The sequence below is a fragment of the Nothoprocta perdicaria genome, unplaced genomic scaffold (assembly GCF_003342845.1).
Source record: "Nothoprocta perdicaria isolate Ctin4 unplaced genomic scaffold, notPer1 scaffold_93, whole genome shotgun sequence".
Taxonomy (NCBI): Eukaryota; Metazoa; Chordata; class Aves; order Tinamiformes; family Tinamidae; genus Nothoprocta; species Nothoprocta perdicaria.
In genome coordinates, this window is record NW_020456232.1 from 1867992 (window position 1) to 1885293 (window position 17302).

At 40.5% G+C, this 17302-nt stretch overlaps 1 protein-coding gene across 2 annotated transcripts in view; it reads left to right on the forward strand.

Annotated features, from left to right (window-relative positions):
• The first annotated feature begins 1035 nt into the window (after window positions 1-1035).
• Window positions 1036-17302, forward strand: part of SNAP25 (synaptosome associated protein 25) — a 28112-nt gene continuing 11845 nt past the window's right edge. For both annotated transcript variants that reach the window (XM_026052881.1, XM_026052880.1), the window contains exons 1-3: window positions 1036-1164; window positions 1952-1993; window positions 10133-10181. In XM_026052881.1, coding sequence (XP_025908666.1) covers window positions 1093-1164; window positions 1952-1993; window positions 10133-10181 — 163 coding nt within the window. In that variant the 5' untranslated portion in view covers window positions 1036-1092. The remainder of the gene's footprint in view (window positions 1165-1951; window positions 1994-10132; window positions 10182-17302) is intronic.

Below are 17302 nucleotides of genomic sequence, written 5' to 3' on the forward strand. Positions count from 1 at the left end.
TTGAGCATGATGGCATGTGCTTTCTTGTTGTTTCATCTCAGTCCCCSACATCTCTTCCATCTTCCTTGCACCTGGGATTAGGTCTTCTTGCAATGAACAAATCTAACATTTGGTGAGCAGTAATTTGCAATGTGCCATGCTTGAATCAAACAGAGAAATAGGCCAGTGTTGCTGCTATAAAGACCTGACAGATGGTAGGAGGGTCTGCCTTTCTTAATCAAGTCATCTTCAGTAATCAAAGATAGCTCCAATTTATAACAAAAAAGAAGGCCTACCTGATGGGCTGCGCCCTGATCTCTGGTTAGGATGAGTTCAGTGATATTACTCTGTAGCGAGAAAGATAATTAAGATCAAAATTTGACCCATCTGGGGTCAACATTAGGTACCGATTAGGTCATACTGTGTATTCCCTGGGAATGAAGGAGACTTTCAGATAGGTATTTTTACCYAGTTTAGCCTCTAAGTATTTCAGAGTCTGCACTAGAGTTTCCTGGACAAGTCATTAGCTGATAAAAATCAGCAAGTTCCATTGTCTTTAGTTTCCCTGGAGATACATTAGCCGGGCATTAGGCCCTCCAACCTATGCAGCTGAAATACAGGATGCGAGGGGTACAGACTTAACCTTTAACTCCTTCCTAAGATTACTTTTAATTCTAGAGAAGAATGAATGGATCTCAAGCCCATTTCTGGTAGCAAACAATGCCTCCTGACTGTCCAACTTCAATCTGTAGAGCAATTGAAATGCTACCCCTAAGGGAAAAGAGCTAATTTTCCTTTAATGAGTCTGTCAARGATACATTCCTGTTCCTTCAGAGTGATTAACAGTGCAAGAATAAAACATTACCTTGAAAAATCCTGAGTGCTCCATACACATATAATCCTACACATGAGAATCGCTACCCAGAACTAAAAAGTTTGGGTGAGGGCACTAATGCAATAAAAGCACTTTGGGGCATTGACATTTAATTCCAGTGCTTTAAGCACAGGCGGTTTAACCACACTGTTTCTTTCCCTTWTTTTGCTGTCTTCCAGACTCGCAGGCTGAACACAAACCCTTGATCTGCAGCTTCCACAAACACACCCACCGCTAAAATGGCAGAAGACGCGGACATGCGCAATGAGTTGGAAGAAATGCAGCGGCGCGCCGACCAGCTCGCTGATGAAGTGAGGGCAATTGCTAACAAGAACCTCGGAGTTCTTTCTGTATGAGGGACATATCCAAACAGAGAAGCAGGAGTGGTTAAGGATTTATAGGGCTGGCTCTGTTTTCTGTCAGCTTTCTTCCAGGGAAATCTGACCCTCATTTAAATCTCGGTCTCTCCAGTGGCAACAGGCAGTGACTCAGCCAAAGACATGGAGTCGCTCCTGACTTACACTGCTGTCGCTGCGAGCAGAATTCCTGCACTTGTCACCAGATTTCTGGGACAAGACACATGCAGAATAGAGATAAATTGGGACAAAAATTGATGCTATGTTTCATCTGGATTAAGTAGTCTAGATTACTGATCGTGAGTTTGGTCTAGGTATTAGGGTCTGCATCACTTAGGCTGGCCTCAGGAAAAAAAAAAAACAGTAATTTCTTTTTCTTCGAGCGATTCCTTCCATTTGACAAACACATGGAATACTAAAGGTCAGCAATAATTTATATGAAGTTTCAGCTGAAAACAATGGCTTTTGTTTTCAGAATTGGAGCACTAGCTGTTCCAAATGCTACCACCAACCACATGGGTAAAGACGGTGGAAGCATTAGAAGCTACAGCTATTCAGAGACGTGGCAGGGTCTATTGCATTAGCGAACCATAGCAGATGAAGAGATCACTAGTACCCTGCTGACAGCATGTTTTTGAGGGATGGGAAAGATCACAAGAAACAACAGGGTCAGTATAAGCCTGCACCTTAGTGATGGAAACTGTATCTGCCCAATCTAAGTGTTTTTTCCTCTGTTTTTCAGTCACTTGAGAGCACCCGTCGAATGCTGCAGCTTGTTGAAGAGGTAAGGGCTTACATTTTATTTATATTTCCCTTATGAGTAAAAGTATTGGAGAGTGTGACACAGTGAAGTGTTTTTGCTATTTTATTCACATTGCTAGGGCATGGTCATGGCTTTATATGCCACTCCATCCCTGACTATCCTTATCCCAGCCACAAAAGTCATTTGAGCCTTTGTACCTCAGTCTTCAAGTGTCAAACTGCAGATGAGTAGCTGAGGCACTGTGATTCAGCCATATCTGATTATTTGTTGAGAGGGACTACTCAAGATAAAGCAAATAGCCTCTGAAGGTGACCTAAGTCAGAGACGGGTAGCTTGGCTCGCTACAGAGTTCCTGGAGCCTCATGCTGGCACGATTCAGACKTCACTGCTGTGATGCTGCAAGTGGGGACGGACATAAAGGCCCTTGGCCTGCTTGCCCTGTCATCTCTAAATATGTCCCTCTACATAAATACTTGCAGCTATTTACGGAACATCAATCACCATAGCATTTAAGTGTCAATTCTTTATGTATCTCTGAAACATTTATTACGATTTTGAGGCTCATTAAGTGTCATAGATTGACAGCTCTGGAGAAGGAAATTCTCTGTTTTTCCACAGTGTTGGGCAAGGGGATCCAAGCACACGGCTAATGCATTTTATGCCCACTTGGAGGGAGCACTTCTAGGTGGGGAAAGCAGCTCAGTGAGGCCTCATTTCACCACCTTTCTAATGAAGAGGTTTAAAAATCTGACCCTCCCAAACTCTACTCAATCTAGAGTGATCAGCCATCAGGTGATGAGAAACTTTAGTCCTGCCTGACAGGATGTACTATTTTCAGACACCATGCTAGAGCTGGTACTGGAGCTAGTGACATTTTTAATCAGGGTCTTCAGGAAAGAACAGTCTCAGCGTAGTGACAAGTGTGGGAGTCACAAGCAAAGAAAACGGGCACAACAGGACAACGACATCAGGTCCCATGCTCATGAACACACACAAGCCCAGCCTTAGGCTCCAAAGCCTTGGAATCAATCACGACTGCAGAAATCAATGGAGTACAACAGAGACAAAATTAAATTCCTGCGTACAGATAGATAGACAGATGGATCATTGAGCACAGGCAGCATCAGTTCTCCTCCAAGCACACTACAGCTCTCTTATGGCTTGGACTCTCCCACAAGGGACACGTTCTCATCTTGCAGGCGACCTGCCTTTTTGCTCTTTACTGCAGAGCTCCATGAACATGCTACTCTAACTRTCATTTCATTTCAGCTCAGTTCTTGGTGCAGCTCCTGATTAAACCAAATCAGCTATATTTAAGATTGTCTCGCATGTATTTGTGGGTATCTCCACAAATACAAAACAGGAGAGCCTGCTGCCCCAGAATGCCTGTGATTTAAATAGACAGGGCAGATGATGAGTGGGAAGCGAGAGAGGCACAGGAAAGAGAAGTGATTTGCCCAGGGCCATGCCATCAGTAAATATCAGACCTGCCTCTCCTGAGCCATATTTGTGTGACCTATGCACTGCCTGAATCTTCCTAGCATATTGAACCAGCATATTGCAAATGCCACTGAAATTTCAGTATTAAACCATAGCAATTCACAAATTGGGAGGAGAGCTTAGGCTACTACATCTACCAGCGAATTTACGTAGAGCATGTGATACATGTTTTATTTTATTCTGTTGATAGAGCAAAGTTGTTATTCTTTACTTGGGGAAATTAAAACTACATTTTTAAACATTATCGCTATATACATATGTAAGAAATTAAACAATGGTCAGCTCCACTGTGCTTGATGTTTTGAAAATACAGAGCAAACAGATTGACTTGGCCCCAGAGTACAATGTAATCCTCAACAGCACTCTAGAGACAGGGCCTGCAGTCCATTCATTGAAGCCTTACAACAGTACAAGCCACCTTCACATGTTGAACTGTAAGCCATGGTGTGGGGGACAAAGCCAATGTGCAGCCAGGATCCTTGCGCTCCTTGTCCAAGACTAGACCAAGTTTGGAGAGAATGGACTAAGGCCCGGTGCTAGTGCCAGGGAACATCAGCAAGGAAAACAGAACTGTTCTCCTTGCTGAAGGACCACATCTGTTACTGCTTCTTATTTTTATCATCCAGCTTTGCAAGGAGTTGATTGCTTCAGTTCTAGCACAACAGGGGAAGCTAAGAAGGAATGGTGAGTGGCCATTGTAAAGTAGCCACTGCTTTGCCCCAAGGAAACTGCAYACTGGGAAGATAGATTACAAAAATCACTTTGGTCCGTGAAGCTGATCATACCCATACAATATATAATTGCACCTACATTAACCAATGCTCATTAAATGTCTTAGACTGAAGGCCACTCAGTTACACAGTGCTATAAATAAGTGTACTTTGAGGTGCTGCTGTGCTATGTTCCAGCTAAACATAAACGAAAAATGAACTGAGGCAGAAGACTGAATATATAGCTTAAAGCTGGCCCTACTTTCTTGTTCGAACTTTTTACCTTTGAAGCAACTCTATTAAATGCAAGATAACACAATGAAGAAAAAAGAGAAATCCCGGGAAGAAAGCGCTTAGCAGCACATACACACAAAGGGGCTGCTTTGTATATTCAAATCCAAACAGGACTCCTTTCTCTTCTTACATGCTGGAGGGTTACAGTCAAGCTTACTAGCATTTCAAAGCTGAAATGGTGAGCTATAATCTTTATTTTGATAACCTTGTGATGTAGACCCTGATGCATGACATGGGACATATAGATGCCACCTCACTGACTTACATATACATTATCATGTCATCATTTGTGATTGGCAAAGAAGCTTCCCTGACATTATTATCATAGTCAAAATGACAGTCTGAAGAATAAGACAAGTAAGATTCTATTAATTTAGGCTTCTCAAAACTAATTTAAAAAATCCCTTTGACATCAGCAGCCAGTGAAACAGTTCTGCTCAGCAAAATATTTTAACTTGTATATTTCCACAGAAATAAGTATCTGAAGTAGACGAAGGTGATTCTTTGTTCTGCTGTCAGTTTTTGCTGGGCGGGATTAATCCCTTTTGTAAATCGGCACCTGGAGCCATGCACGTGGTGCTAGGTGAAACCAGGCCCACAAGATTCAGGGAGAGCTACACTGATTTGTATCAGCTGAGGATCTAAACTATGCAGTGAATTAACAGGGCGAAGAGAACCAACATGACTCTTAAATCAGGCATAAATAGACATTACAGCCTTAACAGGGTGGCAGTGAGCTTGGAGCAGGAGCTGAGGAGATGCGTTACAAAGGATGACTAAAAAATGTTTCTCTGACCACACTTTTGTCTTCAGGGAGTTGACACTTCTCTTTAGTGTCTCTCYAACTCCTAGCAATGTCAGCCTGTCCTGGTGTGTAATTGTCTGTTTTAATTTATTCAAAACAAACTCTATAATCTATATTGATTGAGGCAAAAATCCTTACYGAAGCGGAAGTTTATGTGTTTTTCAGAAAACTGAGAGTGTATAGTTGCTTTTCAGGGCACTTCCTGAAATGCTCAGAAAGAGATTTCTATAATTCGGATTCTCTAGCTGACATATCTTTCCTTCATACTGATATGTAAATTATGCCCAGAGCTTAAACAAAGCTGGAGTAGCTGCTTTTTGTAGCTGGCCCAGATAGGACAAAACATACTGTGTTCTTGGGAGGACCAATGGGCCTTTTCAGCAGCCATTCCAAATCCCTTCCTAGCTTTATTCTTACCTTGGGAAATTAAGTGACATAACAGTAATAACATGAAATGAAATGATAGAGCTATGCATCTCCCCTCCAAAGTGCTAGCAGATGTCAGTGAAAGTCTTGTCATTGACTTCAATGGGCTTCGAGTGAGATCCTAATAACAAAAAGATTTAAAAAGCTTTTAGAGAAGATTGAAGTTAATATATATTACAGTCTCCAACAGGGGTGCAAATTATACTGTTAAACAGATTTCACTGAAGCACTGACAGACTTAGAATGATGTACCTAAGAGTTGAATTAAGCCCAGAGGTTTTAAATCACAGGCTCTGAGTTTCTAATTAAGAATTGCATTGCTTAGACTGTGCTCCAGCRAAGAACTTGGGCACGTGCTTTACAAAAGCATACAGCTAATCTCACTGTCACCAACAGCGCTCACACAGTTAAACACAAACCGTTATTCCTTGCCTCTTTGCCTTTATTCAGTCTATTAGAGATTAGTATTATATAAAGGTAGAAAGACAAGGACTTACTGTATTTTATAAGATCTRTGAGGTCAATATTCATTGTGTTATTTCCACGTACGTGAATAATTTTTGAAAGCCAAGGATAACCTCACAGTCAGAGGGGTCTCAGGAGCAGCAAAGCATCTGATGCAATGGGCTTGTCACTCTAGGAGTAGGAGTGCTCTCCTACTAACTTCCCTGGAAGGCATCTTGTGTGGCAGCACCGCAGGAGAGGGGCCTTTGACACAACCACCTGAGAAGTCTTTCGTCTTACACACAAAATGTGCCAGCTCCTCTGCTTTGCAGAAAAGCAATTGGCTACTCATGACAGTCTCCATGGAAATCAAAGACTGGAAGGACACAAGGACTGACCTACTATTTCTGGACTTACGATTCAGTATGTTCCACAGTTGGGTGGGAAAATTATATATTTTACTGATGGTGTTATACCTGCTTTATAGATGAACAGAGGAACTCCAGAGCTGTCAGTTTAATGCCTTAATAAGAGCAATATAYTCTATGTCATTTTTTTCTAAAGGACAGAGGTCTAAGAAAGATGTTTGTTGTTCTGTGGCAAAATCCGGCAGTCCAAATTCTCTTCTCAAATACAATGGGAAAAMAAAGAGAGTCAAAAGTAAATCTGAATCGACGGGGCATTACATTTGTGGATTTGGAAACTGAATTAAAATAGTATGTACTCCTTGAACTCTGTAGTGTCCTCTCAGAGATGTATTTTTCATCCCACTCTAGCCTGAACTACCATGAGAGTCTTGTTTCTTGAGAAACCTTATTTTACAGCAAACTAAATGGCAGATTGGAAGATCTTAAAAAATACCTCCATCGCATAAGAAGAAATAAAGGCCCTGTTCCTTGGAGGAGTTTACCATTAGCACAAATTTTCATGACAGGGACCTTGCTGCAGCTCTACCGATCTCTGGCTTCCCACCTAGAGTCCTGTTCACGTTAACACTCAGTGTACGGGGAGTGGGAACCTCCCAGCACCGTCACTGCCCCTGCCAGGAGAGCAGCTCTGCTGGAAGCCTGTTACCAGGGTTTTATGATCRCTTGTTGTTAAACATATTCTTCTGGGCCGGCACTTTAGCAAACACAGGTTTTGTCCTGTCCTCTTACACACTCTCTAAGCAGCCAGTTCAAGTGTGTTAGCTGACACCTGCTCCTATTGAGACCACGGGAAGTTTCCATGATAGTTTCAGTGCAGAAAATGCCCTGGTCTCAATGGAGGCACTCAACATCTAGGGAAGTCCAGATCGGTTGAAAATGCACAAATGTTATTGGTAATATTTTTAATTGGCTTTATATAGCTGTTTTTTTTTTTTTTTTTTTTGAGGAAAAAAATGACAATTAGAGCTTAACAGAAACTTGGAACAGGATGAGATTTTCACTTCATGCCTGATTCACCTCTCATCTTTGTCAGTGAGCATCTTTTTATTAGCTTAAATATGCTCTGGATTAGACCTCAGATGCAGAGAGGTATATTCAGTCCTTAAAGATTTTCACATTAGTACTAATGCTGTAGAAGGTTGAGCCACACAACACCTTCTYAAGAGATAAGGTATTACCTGATGAAAATAAATAGCATTGATGGTCAGGTATATAGAAGAAAACTGTGCCTCTTCTGCTCTGTTCAAGGATTTAATGTGAAAACCAAACCATCATGTTTTCGTTTAGTCCTTCCATAAGAAAGGACTAATTGCTGGGTCCTCTCGGGTGAGATCTCATTCAGGTCACTAGACATCTTAACTGAATAAAGRCAGCTTGGTTAGATCTTAAAATATCATAGGAAAATAGAATCATGCAGTTAATATTTCTTAGCATGGCTAAGAAATTCTGACTTACTGAAAGGCAACAACTATTAATCTACCAATAGAGGATTTTTCAAGCCCAGTATCTGAAAGAACCCCATGTCAGATTGCAGCAWATTTACCCAAATCCAAGATGACTCAGGATTTAAGCGGCTTCCTTGTATCAGCATGATTTTTTTTAAATACATATCATTTTTTCAGGGTAAGATACTCCTGTGTAGTATGGGACAAGAGCACAGAGCGAGCACAGCAGCGGACTGCTGCAGATCAGATGTTTAGAAGATCTGGCACCAGGAAGATCATTAATGGCTGCTTTGTTACTCTGCACAGGCAAATCTGATGACCTTAGGACCTTAATTTTTCTAGAGGATGCAAAGGAAGCTGGCTGGCTTTCAAGTAAACACAGTGCCAGTTTGAAGGACAAGAAGGAAGCAGCAATTATCTAGTAGAACAACTGACTCAAGGAGCATTAAGGCCCAGGGACTAGGAGGAAGAGGCAGGTGGCATCTTCTCTCTGCCTGGCAATTCATGCAAGTGAAAACCTAGGAGAGCCAACCAGGCTGCACATATCTCATGTTTTTCCCAGTTTTTACAGTGACGCAGACATTAAAGACAAGAATAGGAGCGCAGTGAGAGGTGTATAGGAGTGTAGCAAGAGGCATGTTGCATCCCTCTTGAATCGAGCAGCTCCTGAAGCACCAGATGCACCAGGCAGCCATTCCCTGAATACAGCAGAAAGCGAGGCGTGAAGCTGAGCCCATGTGGGCAGCATGCAGCCAGCCTGCCTCAGAGCACGGACCAGGCACCTCACGGCCTGAGAGATGTCACTGTTCCTAGACAGACAAGGGATGGCAGCAAGGAGGGCGGTTGAAAGGAAGGATGACTCTCAGTCCTTAATTTGCTTCAAGGAGACAGGATGGCTTGCAACACGAGAGGAACAGTCAAGACTCCGTGTTTCCACTCTGGACAAGCAACTTCAAAACAGGCACCCAAATCCTTACCTGCTTCACAGGGGTCTTGGTGGTATTATGTCCAGCAAAGCAGCTGAATTTCTGCTGCACATGTCCAAGTAACTCTGCTGGCAAGATGCTAGGGCAGAGAAGAGTTACTTCATCTGTACTGAAATAAAGCAGTCACGGGAACCTTCAGACCATTAATTATTCATCGACATTATCACTGCTCTAAGCAGAATGAAGCCAGGTTTCGCTTTGTAATTAAAAAGGAGCTAATGTGATCCGTGATACAGCGTAGTATTACAGCATCCAGGAACCTGAGATACCTGATTGCATCCCAGAGTGAGGATAACACATATAAAAACTGTTTTTGTGAAAGGTGCCTTGCTGCTGGTTTAGGCAGATGGGAGCCATAAAAGTGCTCAGCTTTGCTCAAACTCTGTTCCCAGCAAAGATGATGATAGGATTCCYGAGATCCTCAATGGGAGCAGGGGTGGGATCACTGTGCACCTATTGCAAAAATTTTGCCCTCAAACAAGATCCAAATTCCATTGATATGGCTGAATTAAAATGGCTCAATCCCTTATCTATTAGGCTGTAAAGCTAAAAAAGGATGGCTTAATCCTATAAAACATTAGTCTACTTTAGGATGGAAGCCTAAGGAGGGAAGCTTCTGACTTYGGTTGCTAAGGCTACGTACTAGTCACCTGCCTCCTTACCAAATATATTTGTGTCATCTATTTTCCTTGGGACTTTCTCCTGTGGGATGAAAAATGATCATCTGCAAAATGACCATTTCACTCCTCCCTTTTCCTGTTTCAGGGAACATGGAGATGAACTCTCTTTTTAGAAATGATCCTTGCATAAAATGATTAATCTCAAGGTCTTGGATTGTCTCTTTTCTGCAGTCATTCAGTATCCTAGTGAATCCCAGAGGGCTGATGGTGCAACAGAGAACACCCAGTTCCTTCTTTGTACTGTGTCCATTTATATAAGGGCTTCAGATTAGATCACCAGCCCCTTATGACCTTGCCATTCCTTTCACTGTTTTTCTTTTGCCTTCTGTGTCCCATAGCCAGGACTGAGTGTTCCCTCACTGATCTCTCTTTCTCTCTCCCCCTTTCTCTTTCTTTTTCTCCCYCTCTCTCTCCTAACCTTGCTACCACTATCGGGATGTAGAGTAAAGATGCTGGTATCAGGACTTTGGTTATGTTGGATGAGCAAGGAGGTAAGTTCAGACTGTAAGGAAGTATAACTGTTCACAAAGAACCGTATTAACTGTGTGTGATTACAAAAATAAAGGCCATCAAATATGTCTGTGTAGTTGTGCATGAGAACCCAAGAATCTCTCTGCCTTTCGCTGTGTTGTCTGATAGAGGAACATACAATAACTGCTTGAGAATCTGCACTTCTTTTGATCTGCTTCCCAATAATGTCAAAGGGAGTTTGACTCCTCAATATGAAATCATATTCCTCTCAGTGGGTTTCTAGGCCAGGATCAAGAAACATGATGGGAAAGCTAGCCTTCATAAACGTGAAATCCAGCATTATTTACACAGGTGCTATGTAATTTTCTCACTTGTCTGAGCTACAAGTGAAACACATGCTGTAAATGCATCCAAAGTAGCATCCAAGTATATTTTGTTCCCTCTCAATGAAGRTAAGAGTAGCTTAACATCAGAAGCCATGACTGGCTCATTATAACTGACCGTATAGGAGCTTGAAGTTAGAGGAGTCCCAGTCTGAATAACATTAGCAAAGACAGAGATAGGGCTATTCAGTATGATTCCAGGAAATTTGCTTTTCATAATATTAAAAAGCAGTGGATAGCTTTTTTTTTTTTTTTCTGCAACAAAACTACTAAGTCGTCACACGCAGCAGACTCACAGAAACAACAAAATGATGCACTGAAATGAAACAGCAAGACTTAAACAGAGAACGTTTGGTTATTTTTACATAGATGTCTCTTTTTTTATTTTTTTCCTCTTAAGAAAAAGATTTAACCCAATCAAAATTGCCTCACAAATTGGTCTAGACAAGGAAAATATTAAAGAGAATATTTTGGTGCCTTTGAATTCTTTTATTTCCTGGTAAAGGGTGGTAAAAGGATTGCCTATGAATACAGAAAACCAAGGATTAGTTGTGTTAAAACAGATACAGCATCTGCCTAAATAATGTGCTTTTTTTTTTCTTCAGAACTGAATTATACATTTAAAGAAAACCAAAAATATTGTCAGAGAAATCCTATAAATATCCATGTGGGACAAATGATGCAGTTCACAGGCAGATCAGCAGAGACCTCAGTGCTGCCTAAATCTTCATTGTACTAACTCTGGGGAAAATATGCTCCTTTTTTTTTTTGGTTTGTTTGTTTTTTCTCTCTTTTTATTTTTTTTCCCCTACAGATTCATAGGCCTTTTGTTTTTAACATTGTTTTTCTTTTTTTTTCTTTCTTTTTTTTTTTTTTTAAGAGTGTTATTGTTAAAGTTGTACTGTAAGATTATAAAGTATTGCTAAGGAGTGCTGTATGCACAAGTTGTACTGACTCTGAAATCACTAGGCATGCTAGGAAGGAGTGTCAGTGTGAGCAAAGGAGCTGAGGTCAGACTCATTGCACCCTCTGGAGTCCAGGAACCTCAGTATTAAACACTTATAGTCAGTRAAACCTGAAATGTATATTGCATAATCAGAGATGGAAGTAGCCAATACTTTCAAGAAAAGAGCAGACAACTTAAAAGCCTCCTTAAATTGGTTATGGTCATGCCTTAAGTGGTTCAGGGAATTAAGCTTGTAATTATACTTTATAGGTTTCTGAAATAAAACAGCCTAATAATGCTACAAACCCTGCAAATATTGTAATCAGTACACTGTGTTAAATGTTTAATTGCGTTTTGTCCATTTTAGCCATATGCAACTCTAATAATGCCTAAGTATTTTTTATTTTTTTTTAAGTCGTGAAGGACTTCTTATATTACTGAAAAAAATACACTAATGATGACTTTGAAACCTCTGCAATTAATGCAATATGTGCAACGCGTGGATGTCTCAGCAGATTATGAGATTAAGGAAATCATTTGCTAACATTGCCATGTGATCTCTTTTCAGCTGACTGCACAAGTCACTTAAGATTATTAGGTGCTATATAGACAAAGACCATGACATTGATCTTTCCAGTGGGCGGCAAGCAGAATATCTAATCTTCACTGTTGCTCAAAGCTATGTTTTGAGGGTTTTTTTTTTTTTTAGACAATTTCTGCTTTTAAATTACACATACTTTATGAGCAAAACTTCTTTAAGCCAGTAGCACAGAGCAGAACTCTTTTTCTGTCATTTATAAATCAAAATCTTCCTGGTGTCTGTAAGGGTTAGGTGTATCTGGCTGTTCAGCAGTTCACAGAGTATTTTTTAGCCCTATCTGGATATGTGGAGCTTCACAAGAGCTTCATTTTCACAGAGATTGGGACTACCATGAAAATTAGCAGCCTCCTCCMGCACCCTTTAAGGTCACTGGGAACATTTGCATGAATTTGAATAGGTTTTTGGAGTAGCCTCTCTGCAATCCCAGATGTCCCTGCAATCCCTGCTGTCTTTTGGGACCAAGTATTCTCATCCAAACCATTTCAACACTGTCCTCCTCCTGAGGAAGCCATGAGAGAGGGACTAGGAGGTTAAGCTCTCCTTGATGAAATTTTTCATCAGTGAGAAACACTTTCTGAGGGTCTAACTCTCAGCGCATCCACAACACATTTTTTAAATCTGGCCTTGGGACAAACTTCTTTGTTTAATTATTTAAGAGCATGTGTGTGTGTGTATATATATATATATTTGCATTTTAAAGTAATGTGTTTACATTTTATACTAAAAATTGTCATGCTGTGAACCATTACTGTGGAGTAGCAGTTGCTGTGCTTCATTAAATATATCTTAGAAATATAYCAGCTTAGGAACAAGTTAACATTTGGATGAGTTAATATGCTGGTTAAAAGCAGACTATAAAAAAATGAAGCTGGTAGTTGACAGGATATGAAGACAAGCATGACTTTCACACGTGGCAGGAGCTCCCACAGCTTGTAGCTCTCTTCCTCCAGAGGAGATCTCTGTCCTTCTCAATCTTCTATCACCTGGGGAGTATCAGCAGGCAGAGCTCTTTGGATCTATGAGGATGTCTGAGGGATGATGTCCTTGTGTAGGATATTACAAAGGAATTTCATTCTTGTATTGAAAATGCAGTGGTGGGGAATGTTTCCACTAACACCAATAACAGCCCTGCCATTTTTTCAGCCAGGACAAGACAGAGGAATGTCCTCACTGTCTTGGAGAAGCCACAACAAAAATGACACAGCAACAAATCTTCTCCCTGCACTGCATCACATCAGTTGCAAATAGACAGCCAGCAATGCCAATAAACATAGAGGGTAGTTTAATACACCAAGCTGCCTAATACAAATTTAAGATAGTATTGTCTGTCCCCTCTGGACAGATAGACCCAAAGTAGCTACAATACAACCACGAGCAATAAGTGGACAATAAAAATAATAAAATACTTAAATATATTCTCGCCCTTCCACTGGAGGTGGTAGAGGAAGGACAAAATGCCCACCTTGAAATTCTCACCAGCAATCTAATTTCTCTGCACAGGAAATGAGGATTTCTATGGACAGATGGCACTTTTAAATTATAGGAGGGACAGTCCAACATCTTACAGGTTAGACCTTTCAGTTCATACTGGAACAAGTCTATTAAGACTGAAAGAGTTGATCAGAGGAAAAAAAAGGTTTGTTAATTAGCTTTTTAATTAATGAAAATAATGATATTGATTATTCCAAATTTTAAAGAGAAAATGGCATGGATTATGCTGAAGTTGTACTACAGAAAGAAGAAGATAAAACCCCCACAGAAGCAGGTTGTGTCTTGTCTGTTGTTATTTTAGTCCAGCTAGCCTTGGTTTCCCAAGTACTCCCCATCAGCTTTCTTCCTTTCACACGCATGCTTAGCAAAGCCTTTCAAAGAAGAGCTAGGTCAAGGCTGAGGATTTTTCAAAAGGCCGTCCTAGAAATGAACCTCATTCCAATCTGATTCTCCTTTGTGGAAAATGTGATCACTGAGTATCATTGTAAGAGGCTAATTTGCTGACTCTCCTTCAAACATAGCCCTCTCTGTCTAATTATGATTAAAATGTGCTGTTAAACCTCCTTTTTAAAATTAAAATTGTCCTTGGTGGAGGTTGCTTTGTTGCACAACACTCCAGGCAGAGATACAAGTTTTCTTCTCTAAAAGCTCTCAACTGCCATTTGAGAAGCACAGGCCCCGAATGCTGGACACAAATTGAGGAAAAATTCTTGCACATTGTGGATGAGGATGTAAAGGTGCCAGCTGCCACTTGTTGGTCCTGCTTCCAACACTGGGCTAAGAGTCTTCAGCAGCTGCATCAGCTCAAGAGACCACGGGAGCAGCTGAGGGATATCCCTGCCTTTCAGCCTGGATGAGTCCCACAGMGGAGGTTTTTCAAGCTGTTGCAGCTGATGCAGCAATACTTGAGGATCTCCCACTTGGTGCTCCCCCTGGGATTCACCAAGCAAGCTTTGGGCATAGGTAACACTGCCAGCGGGGCACAGTGCCACTGTAAGCCTCACAGGACTAAGTTTATGATCTCTCAATCTACATGATCTCTGTTAATCCATAAGTAGCTCATAAGGATAATGATAGAGGTATAAAAATCAATGTGCATGCCATCAGTTTGCTATAAGATCTGGAAAATGATATATGGGCACTCTTTCAAGTCAAAGTGATATTCTCGGGCATCAGATAATATCAACAAGGCAAAAGGGGTTTTATAAATAACAGAGCTTCCTGGAAAAAAAATGAATCAAGTCTCAATAAAAAAAAAAAAAAACCCTTGTGTATATTCTGCCTCCAGATTCAGACAATGCCAATTCCTATATACCATGTGCATATACATACATATGTATAGTGCATGTGCATATAACATATCTAGAGATGGAGAATGTCTAAGGAATACTTCAAGAAACTATAAAAAGACAAAGTCTGAGCCTGATCTTTGGGCAATGTGAATTTTCATAGTTTCATGGCAGTATATGCTAGCAGAATGCCTTCCCCAAAACCTTTTAGTACGATTCACAATGTTAGAATAGGAAAAGATATGACAACATATTATATTAACCTTTTGATAACCATCTAATTTCTTGCTTGCAACGATTCATTCTGGGTCAGAGCTTAATAGCAGTTATACCAAAACAAATCCAGAGTGAGCCCCATTAAATTAATTCCTCTGTAACATTTATATCTCTGCAATGGTAGAAAATACATTCCACAAACCAGTTTACTTGCACGTGGGACCACATCTGTGGCACAGATAAATTGGTTTTGTGCCATGAAGACAGAATAACTGTTCTGAAATAAGCCAGTTAACAATCCATCCCACTACATTTACAACAAGCAAATGACTTTAGGAGCAGCAGCCAGATGTCTAGACTTCTGGGCCACAAATGTCTCATGTCTTTTCACAGTGATCTTTAATGGAAGATAAATTAAAGATGTTGGCTTCAGAAATAGCATAGGCATACACACAAATACTGAAGCAAGATAAATGCAGAGTCCTGAAGAGAAATATAATTTAAAAGAAAGTCTATCATGTCAAATATTTCCTTCAATCAAAACCCAGCAACTTAGGCAGAATGGGATAGGGGAAAGAAAGTTCAAAAAGCCCTGCACTGTATATTTGACTTTAGTGAAGCTGTATCTGGTTTAGTAAACATGCTTAGGCTGAAAGTAAGTATGACCTGTAAGTATTGACCAGTAATACACGATCTAGGACTGATCTCTACAGTCTTAGTTAGTCTCTTCCTGGGACCAGACGAGACAGACAAAAACAGGTAGTAAAATCAGTGAGGGGAAAAAACAGTCATTACTATTTGTCCCTCCCAATGGAAACCAATAGCCCTGGAAAATATGACCTCACAATTTTCTCTGGAAATTGTGACTGCAATTTCTGGTCACACTGCATAAAAAAAAAAAAAAAAAAAAAAAAAAAAGCCAGTTCATGCTCACAGTTGTGCAGGCCCCACAGAACTAGAGCACACGACACCCAGCTACAGAGCAGCAGGCGAGACCTGGTATGTGAGGAGCAGGATTAGCACCTTTTATCACACACTCACACCTCTGATGAAAACATCTTAACTACAATGGCACAAAACTCACTGGGCAAGTTAAATCCATGCTAAGTGGGTGCAAACACGGCAAAGTTTCTGTTCAACCTCCAAACCAAGAAAAATTGCAGTGTGTGCTAAAACAGTCTGAACTTGTATTTCTTTCTTTAGCAGCTTATCTGGCCAAGCTTGTGCAACACATCTCTAAGGTTTGCTTATTAACTTCCTAATCTTTTCCTCACATTAAATGGGCTCCTTTCAGGGAGAAACATTGCCAGATAACTCTGATCCGCCATTCATCTTTGGCTTCAAGATCAATAACCCCTTTTGTATCAGGAAACAGGTACATTTTGTTGCAGAAAATGAGAACTGATAGCCAAAAAGCAGATGTAACTGGCAACACTGCCATGGTGCCTCTCCATCTCCTGCCTCATTCAAGAATTAAATAAACAGCACAAGYTCAATATTAGAATTATTTCAGCTTGAACAATTTAGGCTGAAATTTTCAAAGCCCTCTAGGGGTGAGATGCTCAATTCCCATTAAAATTAATTTTAATTAATTTTAAATTTGGGCATCCAAATCCCCCAGACAGCTTTRAAAATCTAAACCTTAGTTGTTAATGGAAAGGAACAAATCAAGCCTATTCCTATTCCCAAAGAAGTCAATGGGAGTTTTTTTGTTTCTGATGTGAAATTTTTAATGATTCCTTTTGTCTTGACACAGGTAACAATGTGAGGGATGATGTTATATTTCTCCTATAACCTGTGCTGTCTTAGATCCTTACCTCTTAGTTCTAATTCCRTGTTACATTTTCTCTACTCAATACAAGGAATAGAAACGTATTTGACTCAGACTGCTTTTCTTGGCCTCTTTAGGTACTATGAAATGTTCTACTGCATTGAAGTATCACTCCAACTAACTTTTTTGTTCCATGTAATAATAATGTGGGTTCATCTCGCATTAAGCAAATGGCCGAGCCTTCTACCACTTTTAAATGTTACAGCTACACYAAACTTCACATAGGAACCCTGATCCAGCTGGACCCATGTCTGTTTGCATCAGTGAAGGATCTGGTCTGACAGTTTTATATATGCCATTCTGCTCCTCCAGGCCATTTTTCTCAGCTTTAACATTAGTGAAGAAATTAACACATTCAATTATTCTGAGCTACAGTGTTACYGA